At 40.1% G+C, this 10381-nt stretch overlaps 1 protein-coding gene across 4 annotated transcripts in view; it reads right to left on the bottom strand.

Moving 5' to 3' along the window:
* Positions 1-422: 422 nt before the first annotated feature.
* The window catches only part of LOC103470201 (transducin-like enhancer protein 1), a 27095-nt gene continuing 17136 nt past the window's right edge, over positions 423-10381 (bottom strand). For all 4 annotated transcript variants that reach the window (XM_008418436.2, XM_017306872.1, XM_008418438.2 and 1 more), the window contains exons 9-20: positions 8525-8638; positions 8398-8451; positions 7621-7770; positions 7386-7524; positions 6868-7067; positions 5244-5320; positions 4838-5087; positions 3827-4074; positions 3512-3659; positions 3208-3358; positions 3025-3101; positions 423-2137 (exon numbers count right to left, since the gene is read on the bottom strand). In XM_008418436.2, the coding sequence (XP_008416658.1) occupies positions 2030-2137; positions 3025-3101; positions 3208-3358; positions 3512-3659; positions 3827-4074; positions 4838-5087; positions 5244-5320; positions 6868-7067; positions 7386-7524; positions 7621-7770; positions 8398-8451; positions 8525-8638 (1716 nt within the window). In that variant the 3' untranslated portion in view covers positions 423-2029. The remainder of the gene's footprint in view (positions 2138-3024; positions 3102-3207; positions 3359-3511; positions 3660-3826; positions 4075-4837; positions 5088-5243; positions 5321-6867; positions 7068-7385; positions 7525-7620; positions 7771-8397; positions 8452-8524; positions 8639-10381) is intronic.

The raw sequence follows: 10381 nt of genomic DNA, 5'->3' as shown, positions 1-10381 counted from the left end.
TTCATAGAACAAATCTGTTTTTGCATGGTGTTTATTGGCTTTAAGACTGAGATCTGGAAAAGCTTAGGTTTCTCTGTCAGGAATCAGTCTTGGTTTCTTGTTCAGCGGCTGCAGCAGCAAAACCTTGATATTGCTTGATAACATGTTTTTTTTCTCTGATCACTGCATCCTCTTGCAGCTTTTGCTCAGCTTGCCTTAAATTAAGCAAGATGCAGAGGGGGACAACGATTAAGCTGTGAGGTAATATAACTTCTATGATCATCATTTGAAAATAAAGGAGTCTAAAATGTTTCATATGGATGTTCAGTTCTCAAAATTATCCCGCTTGCAATGCTGGATACCTTGATTAGATCAGAATGCGAGTCTATAACGGCCTCCGTGTGTTTGACCAAACCAGAAAGTAAAACAGTCAATACACAAAATTAAAAAAAAAAACAACTCACATTTATTGAGACGAATCGATCATTTGGCTACTTTAAGACCATTTAGAATTATTCCTGATTAAATGTAAAACATGTACAAAAACAATTTGTCATTTCTACAGCATGTCTGGTAGGAAAGAAAAAAAGATATATACATTTTTACAGACCTCAAAAAAAAAAAAACTAACAAAAAAAAAGACAATGTAATGAGTTTTGTAAAAATGACAAATTCCTCCTTAACCTGAAGTATGACTTCAATAATTTAATCTTCTGCCGTTACAATATGCTTTGCAAAGAGAGAACCCCCCCAAGCACGGTAGTATTTTATCTCAACATGTTAGAACAAGTGACACTGTCTGACAGACATTGCATCATTTGTTTACTATTTATGGTCTTTTCTTAAAACCAAAAATACCCACTAACTCAGGAAAATTAACCCAGCAGACAGAATAATCATAGTTGGTTCCAGTTTACAAAGCGTAAACTATTCAAACAATAAGACATTGAGTGTTTTGCGTTGAAATGCTTGATGGGAATTAACTTTTAACAGAACAAATCTGTGGACTCTTAAGCTCAAACATAGTAAGTTCTGGGAAATAAAAAGTTAATCACAGTAAGACTGCTCAACACCTTTTCACTGATAAACAGCTTTAACCTTTAGTAAATACCCTGGAGAAAACGCGAGTATGAAGAGTGAAAATGTAAAGTAGAAATTAGATGCTAATAGGGCAAATTATGAAAAGGGCATTAATGGAATTTGAGGATTAAATCAAATCCCTTAAACTCTTACTTCAGATTTTCAGCAATTGTTCTTTCAAAACAGGATTAGAGAAGAAATATCCCCCCAGTTATAAACCCTTTTAGGTCCCTTTGTAACACTGAAAATTCTTCAGACAATGGACACCTTTTACATTTTTCCGTGTCTGAAACTTGTGTGAATTATGTCATTGCGGCTCATTTGTGGCATTGTTGTTAAATAAATCAAAACATCCCATTTGATTCGTTTTAACAATAAAAAGTACAGTGCATGGGTGGACCGCTACTGCTACTGTGCAGTTAGTAAAAACAACAACAACAAAAAAAAGAGTTACTGTTAAGACATCTTAGATGGTAGGTGTGTCAGGGACGCAAGCCGAGGTCAAAAGTCATCAATGTCCATGCTGGAAGATCAACAGTCTGAAGTAAAACACAGAACAGCTTATATTGTACACACTGCAAAACGTCCATCTGTCGGTTTTCGTCCGCCTGTCCTGCTCATTTCTCTTTTCCCCCCCATCTTCCTCTGGTTGTTACAGTGAGTTTAGTGTTCATCAGAAGCCTGTGGTCCGGTCAGACAGAGTTCCCCTTTGGTCATCGACCAGCAGCTGGTCCACTTCAGAAAGCAGAAACTGCCAACAGCTACACGGTTCCTCGTCCTCAACCAGCAACATACCGCTCCACAAAGCTTCCCAGTGGTCACAGAGGCATGTTCACAGGCACAATAAATATCTGCAGATCAAATATGTGTCTTTTCAGTAGATGGAATAGAAAACTGTGCACGCCCCTCTTCATGAGTCGAGGTGAACATCATCAGAATTCTGTGAATGTTTGTGGGTTTAGTTATATTTTCAGTAGATGACTTCGTAAACAGTGGCCTTCTTGTCTCCTGATCCAGTAACGATGTACTTGTCGTCCACAGATATGTCACAGCTTAGCACCGAGGAGGATTCTTTAGACTGCGAAAAAAACAAGCAGGAAAACGGAAGAAGTAAGAAACAAAAGCTTCCAGTGAAACCAAAAGATTTTATGAATCCTTTAACAGAGTAATTATCACAACATCCTTTATAAAACTGCAACACTGATGGCAAACAACTGGAGTAGGAAGGTTGCATTTTTGGTATGTAGTCTGAACTAATGGGTTTGTTGTGGTTGCATGTTCAATGTACTTTGTAATCTATATTTTTGTTAGTAAATGACATAAAAAACAGTTTCTCATATTGTATATTACAATGCTTTAAAGAGTTTCTATTCAGTAATACAGTAATGAATCTGCTGGCCTTGAAAACATTAAATTAAAAGTCGACTTCCACTTTCAGCATCAGTGGAGGCAGAGAAAGTAAACAACAATGTTAGAACATTTTATACATATTATAATTAAAGTATAATGCATTATTGGATTTATTTCATTGATTTATTTTGCATTTTGAACTTCGGTGGATGGTGATGCTCCTTCACAGATCACAAAAACTGAACTAATGACAGTTTGAATGTTGGGAAGGAAACAAAAAGGGTTTCCACTTTAATCATATGAGATGTGAAATTTGTTACATCTGCAGTAATTATGATTCGCATAAAAGTCACAGTTCTGGACCTCATAGTGGAAACGCACATAAACTGACAAACATTCAGAAGGATCAGCATTCTAACACAAAATCGAAGCACACTGAAGCAGCTGGTTTAACGTGAACAATATGCTGATATTTTAGTACCCTGACATGGAAATATTGAAATGGAGTCACGTTCAAAGTAGAGAAAAAGTAACGGGACGTCAAAGTTGGATGCTAAATCGAAGGTTACAGTTTAACATATTTAATCAGATAATGTTTTAACTCCTTCAACTAACCTGGAAAATACTGGCTCCATAGGGTGTTCTCCATGCGTTCAGCAGGTTGTCCTTCCCTGTACTCACAAACCACTTTCCTGTGTGAAACACAAAAACAATCACATTGTCAACAACATGCCGTCACCAGCAAAGAGGGAACCTAAGATAAATAAACATTCCTGAATGTGTGACAGAGTTTCCTACCACAGTAAGCAAACTGCAGGGACAGAACGCAGCTCTCATGTAGGTGAAGCTGGTATTTGTCAGGCTTGGTGACATGAAGGACCTCCACGTTGCTGCTCTCCATTCCAACAGCGAGCCATTCCCCCGTCGGACAGTAGCCAAGAGAGAAGATCTGGACAGAAACAGCATTAGCTTCGAGTTTATAACTGGGTGGGAAAATGTAGCTTTGTTTCACTTAGGATTTATTCACTATTACTTGATATGTTATATGCTAAGCAACTTTTATTAATTTTAGAAATCAGTTGATTTTCTGATCAGTGTTTACCTGAGAAGTAAAGTCATGTTGCTGCAGCTGCCGCCCCTCCCTGAGATCCCAGGAGCGAACAGTGTTATCCAGACCTCCTGTCCACAGCTTGGTGCCGTCGTTGGAGATGTCGATGCAGCTGGCTCCGTCTGTGTGACCCTGAAACTGCCTGCAGGATACACACACAAGGTCATGGTTAAACAAGGAACCAAGACACAACATCACTCCAGAGGGAATTCAAAAAGAACCGTTGATTTCTGAGGCGTTTAAAGTTACGACAAAAAACTTGCCACATCGTCAGTTCTAGTTGCAGAATCAACGCATCTCGTCTGTTACCTAACAAGCGTCTGGTTGTGTAAGTCCCAGACTGCAATGTTGCCGTCACTGCAGCAGGAGAAGCACACTTTGGAGTCGGGGCTGATGGCCAGAGCGTAGCATGCAGGTGCTGATGAGGTCAGCTCGGCTTTAATCCTGGGAGTGGGCGTGGCCAGATCCCAGATGGACAGCGTGCTGGCCTCACCGCCCACGATGAGTGTCCGACCATCAGGGAGGAGACGGCAGGAGCGGATGTAGTTGTCTCGGTTCTGATGATGTAGGATGAAAGGAAATACTTGCTGAACAATTAAAACGTCACACAGAAATACAACAAAATTTCAAATGCCATTTTAAAACAAATGAATAGTTAAGGAAAAGCTGCCGCTTTGCTCCGGAAGAGTCATGCTGTCTGTCTTCAATCTCAAGCTTTAATTTCTCAATAATTGGGAAAGAAGTTTATGAGTGAGACTCTCTGAACCAAAACTGCAGTAAAACAAATATTATTAGTCCTAAGGTGTCTGAACATCAAAGTTTTTCAGGGCTTTTGTTCCAGAGCTGAGGAGCGTAGTCCTTAAATGCCTCAAATTGTTCTCTGAAAACCTGAGGGGGCTACATGGTAAATTATTGAGAAGTAACTTAGAAATGCTTTTTCAGACCAATAAAAAAAACTTTAAAGTCTTTCATGTCAAACAGGAAGCCAGTGCAGTGATTTAAGAACTTGTGTACCCATTTTTCTGATTTTGGTTAACAGAAGGAAATCTTTCCATCAAGTCATTGATATTTTGAACTCACTGATTATTGCAGGCTGTGGTGACGCACAGGAATAAGGTTGTGTTGTAAGCATACATTTAGTGAGTCACATTGTAGTACTCTGTAATTAAAGATAGATGTTGAATTAAAGTGGCCCAATAATGGATCCTTGAGGAACCCCACAATTGATTTTTCACCCTAATGACACAATGTGGTCACTTTTGTTCCAAATATCCTATAAAAAAAATAAAAAAAATCAAGACAACTTCAAACTTTACTCACCAAGCAATCGAGTTGTGAGACGGGGCTTTTATTTCCAGGGTGACTGATGTCCCAGACCTTGACGCATCCCTTTCCTCCTGTGTAAACATGGCGGGTGGGGTTACTGATGGTGACGGCGCACACCACCTCTCCGTGGTTCAGCGTGTTGATCTGGCGGGCGTGACGAGGGATTCCTGGTCCCACCAAAGCATCTGGGGGGAAAGGAACTGGCTGCATTTGTCCGTCTGCTGCAACGTGAAAGGAGTATGCACTGAATGCACAAAGGAGGAGAGAAAATTAATTGCAGAAAATTATGGGAGCAAAACAAAGCAGACAACGTGAAAGGAAAATACTATATAATGACTAAACATGGCTTTTTAGGAATCATACTTTTTTTCTGCATTCCAGACAGCAAAATCATACTTACGGTTTTCCCCCAGGAATTCCTGTAAGACTAGGGGGCATTCCAGGAACTCGCATGTGAGGGTGAGGATCAAACCCAACCTTGAAAAGAGGAGACAAATTTTAGAAAGACAGTTCACATATGTCCCATTGATAGACACCAAAGAGACAGGTCAATATTAGCCTACAGAGAACAACACAAACCCTCATGATCACAAGACAAACATGATTTTACTGCCCTCCTCCCTACATTGATCCAACACACACAAACTCATGGAGCTGCTAAGTACACAACCCCGAGTCAAGTGTTGCCCAGACACAGCTGTGTCTCCTAAACCTATTTAAACTGTGTAACGAACACTGAGCAAATACACCCAGAAGTGATGAGCTGATTGCTCACAAAGACCAGTGGAATGATGCTCTGCATTTGTCAACTTTTCACACAGCTTGGAAGATAAAATGCTCAGGCAGTCAGTGGAGCCAATAGTATTTCTTCCCCTTCTTGTTGGAATAACGCTCAACCTCAAAGTAAATTTGTTCAAGTACAAATACAGCACAGAAAGTAAAACAAAAAAGTGAACTCCCTAAATACAGAAATCGATGGCATCCATGTTTGATTAAGGCGTGACAAGTGAATTTGATCTTTAGATCTGAAAGTGCAAATGTTTGATCTACTGTCAAAACCTACACTAGGCAAACCAACGTCAACTGAGCTACACAGATGTTGGAGTCATAAACCTTATGAGTACTAAAACATCGAGAATACTTCCTCAAAGCTGCAACTCATAATAAATATTGAGATAGTAAATTAAAAAGGAGCTTGGACCCGACTGCAGCTTTAGCCCCAGATGTGATTTTACAGAAAATCAAAGGGGGAAAAAAAAGCAACCACTACAGAACCCAATGAAATATTAGTACTCAAGTCCCTACTAATCTAAATCCTGCTAATACCCACACTGGGGAGATATAAAATTAACTAATATTGTGTTTTTCTTTGCATTTAAGAATATTCCATTTTAATTCCACTTATGCACATTTTTATGTGATTTTATTTTAGTTTTTTAAATCCCATATTTTGGTGGTTATGGAGTAAAAACAAAAAAAAAATGTCGCAAGAAACCACAGTTGTTAAACTCCCCCCTCTAAAAAAAAAAAAAAAAAAAGAAAAACAAAGGAAGTCAGGGTTTATGCAATTTTTCTAAAGTAAAGTTCAAGCATTTTCAAGGTAAGTTTCCACATTTTTGCAGCCCCACATTTGGAGATTAGAACTATACAAATGAACTAAAAAAAGACTTTTAATTCTCCATTATATGATGTAATTTATTACTTTTATTAAGAACGTATTGTGATAGTATTCTATATTCTTTAGGAGGGACAGTAAAACATAACAAAACTATGTTATGAAATATCTCTCACACACCTGCCTGATACAAGAACAAAACACATTTTCAAGCACCCATATGAACCTGGAATGTGCAAGTTACTGGTCGTATTTACAAAGATCTTAAGTAAGGATAACTTAAAATATTTAAGTTACACTGAAGTTGTAAGTTTAATTTAGTGCGGTTTGTCTTCTTATTTTTAATATTGAAGAAGAAGAAAAATAAATTTGCTAGCATGTTCCATAAATTGCTTAATTTTCTACTCACCATTGGTGAACGACCGTACGCCGCTACAGCGGCTGCAGCAGCCACACTCATCTGAGGTGACATGTTGTGCAGGCCTGCAGCATAAGCAGCAGCACCAGCTGCACCCGCTAACTCTCCATTCATTCCTGCTGCATGGGGCAGCATCCCAAAGGCACCCGGATACGGGCCTGGTACCGCCAGAGGAGTCCGCAGACCTGCAGCTGGAGAAATGCAACAAAAGTGAGGTCTGTCCTTTTGTTTAAAAAAAATCCAGTTTTTGTCCAGAGAAATCAGAAGAAAAAACTTAAACTCCCAGAAACAAATTTACTGCGGCATTTAAAGAGTACATGTGTGTCATAAGAATAAATGACTGAGCAAGAAAACTTCTGTTACCATCAGCAGAATGTGTTACAGAAATTAAAAGAATTCATTTTGATCCATTTGAGAAGAAGTCTTGCAAGTTTTCATTCTCTTCACTTACAATAAGGACATTTGAATTGTTTCAACTGTGATTAAAACATTTTTTGTGCAAGACCTACTTGGTGGATGGGGTATCTCCATCGACGGGGGTTTTGATAGGCTTGGTCTGACCCCAGGAGTGGAGCTCGGACCAGGTGTAGAGTCGCCTCTGGGTGTTGGAGTGCTAGACTTTAAACCAGGGGTCCCAGCCTTATCTCGCTGCCAAACGGAAACAAATCAAAGAATATAAAGACAATATATTCAGTCATAAACTGTGTTTTTCTGCAACGCAGTGAAGCAGATAGACAACTGTACCATTGCCATCTCTTTGGACTTGAGAGAAGAGGAGCTGGCCGATGAAGCGGTCGAGGCTGGACTACAAGGATCTTTTTTGAGAAGACGTGCCTTATCCAGGCCATTTTCTCTGGGGGACGGAAGCGGTGTGCCGCGAGGAGAAGCTGCATCCTGATGGAAAAACAAACAGTGAAGTACATGAGAATAAAGCTGCTCCACAACAGTGATGTACAGATTTTCCTGTTTATCAGAAAACTAAGCAAAGAGTCAACATTAACCCTCCAAGATACCGCAAGCATTACAAAGTGTGTAATTTGACCAAGTAATTTCTCCTCAGAACAAATGGATTTTATTTTGAAAAAGACATCACACCACTTAATAAAAGAGTGGCAAGATGAAAGCCATTATTGAATGAAAGCAAGAAGATGCCCAGTTTGAACTTTGTTACAAGTCATGTCGTCATGTCAAAACAGCAAACATGTGGAAGAAGATGCTTTGGTCAAAGGGGAGCAAAATCAAAACACGATGTGTGACAGAAAACTCAGCACACATTAACCTGAACACACAATCTGCATGGCAAAACACAGAGGTGGCTCCACCATGCTGTGTGTATGCTATTCTTGCACTGGAATCAGGAAATTTGGTAAAGCTACATTGGAAAATGGGCAACCTTGTATTGCTCCATCACATGAAATTCCAATAAAATGCAGTAAAGTTTCAAGTTGTAATTTGACAAAATGTGAAAAAGGTCAAGGAGTACAAATAGTTTTACTCAACAAAAAATAGAAACACACTGACCTCATTGGACACATCCACGACCAAGTTGTCGTCACTTTTCTCTCCATCGCTATCCTAATGGAGTTAATCATATCATCAAAGCCTTACTTTAGACAAAAAGAGACAGAAAATCAGAAGAACTTCTCACATAATGGCTGGAATCCTTATCCTCCACTTTGCGTTTCTTAGTGTCGTTGGGAAAGTCAGGACCGTTGCGGCGCTTATCTGAGTTTCTCAAACTTTCCGGAAGCAGAGAGTTGCTCTGTAGGTAGAGGACAGACAGAGCAGAAAATAATAGAAATAAAGAGATTAGAGAGAAAGATAGAAGAAAGCCCTTTAGAGTGGAAGACAAACAAACTGCACAGTTTAGGTTTTGCTTTGCTGTGTGTGCATTCTGCATCAACCTGCTAAACTGCTGGCCCCATCAGTCACTAATTACAAGCGCTTCCCAGCTGTGCGTAGAGCAAGTTAGAAAAACTGACTCTTGCTCAGGAATAGATTAACGTTTGGCAAAATCATGAGTTAAGCAGCGCTAACACTTTAACAGCAATCTCTTTTCTCACTTGACCAAAGCCAGTCAGAGCCAAATACAAACACATGCCTCTGAAGCTGATGATTACATTAAGTGGCTCTCGAAATCTATCAGTACTCTTTCTCCTGGCTCTGACAAGCTGCACTGGCTGCAGCATGCACATGTGTGTGCGCGTGTGTGTGTGTGCGCGCATTGTGTAATTGACTGTGAAAGCCTGTGTGTAGAATCAAGAGTGTAACAGGCTGTCAGTGTGTATTAGTTGCATAATATTCTAGAGTCCCAAGACCAAGCACACACACAAAGACAGAGCAGTCTCCCCCCCTGGCCTCCTGACCAACGGATCCTATTGTTAATGGATTAAAGCTTCATGTTGAGTCCATTATAGTCTCAGTCTGTCAATGAAATGTGCATCCAACAAACACAAGCGCATGCACGCATTGAGCGAGGGAGCGAGCAGCACTTTGACGGGGAAAAGGGTAAATGAAGGAGGGAAGGGGGTGACGAAAAAAAAATGGGAAAAGAAAAGATGGGAGGGTGTGGAGGAAAAGAAAGGTTGATGAGGAAGAGAGTGAGAGGGGGTTGCATACTGCCAAAGTCGTCCTCCTCCAGCTGCCCCTCCCTCTTCTCCTCCTCCCTTTTATTGAAAGGTTTTAGTGAGTCGAGCCCAAATGCACTGACCCGCAAAACGCAAGCGATTCCCCCTCCGCCATGGTCTCTCCCCCCACCCCGTTTGCTTTTAGCATGGTGTCTCTCGCTCACACACAAGCTTAGTGTCATATGACTGCTGCTCCCTCGCTCCCACCCTTTCCCAAGCCCTCCCCTCTCAGCGGTGCTGATATTAAACACAATGAGGGTCTTTAAGCGCAGGATCAGGGGATGCAAGAGGAGGGGAAGGGAAGGGGGTAATCTGCTCACTGAGGTGTTAAATAGGCACAACAATGCAGACTAGGAGAGAAAAGTGTGTGTTGAACGTGCGTGCGCCTATTTTTGTGTGTGTGTGTGTTTGTGAGCGTGCTAAAAAGCTCATTTGGAGTAGAAAAGGAAATCTAACAGTTCACAGCCGTTCTGGGGCAAAAACTAAACAAGCAGGCCAAACCTCTCCCCAAACAAATTCAAAAACAATAATAAAAACAGACTAATGCAGGACGAAAGTCACGTCAGTGTGAAACAAACAACAAGGTACGTCTGTTCATAGTGGCATCTGTAAGGTGAAACAGAGGTAAAAAAAAAAAAAAAACTTAAGAATGGACAGACAGATAAAAGGATAGAAGGAGACGAACAGAAAGATGGACAGATGGATAAAAACCTGAAAATACAAAGATTTTTTTCTTTTTTTGCTATACTCATTGTAAGACTTGTAAAATACTTTACTTCAAAACTTAATCCCAGTCTTGTTCTCAATGCATAGAAAATCTTGTCAATATCTTGAAAATTACACACACACACACACACACATATATATATATTATATAT

Source organism: Poecilia reticulata, linkage group LG9 (assembly GCF_000633615.1).
Source record: "Poecilia reticulata strain Guanapo linkage group LG9, Guppy_female_1.0+MT, whole genome shotgun sequence".
Classification (NCBI taxonomy): Eukaryota; Metazoa; Chordata; class Actinopteri; order Cyprinodontiformes; family Poeciliidae; genus Poecilia; species Poecilia reticulata.
Note: the sequence above shows the minus strand (reverse complement) of the source record. Positions and strands in the feature narration are given on the sequence as shown.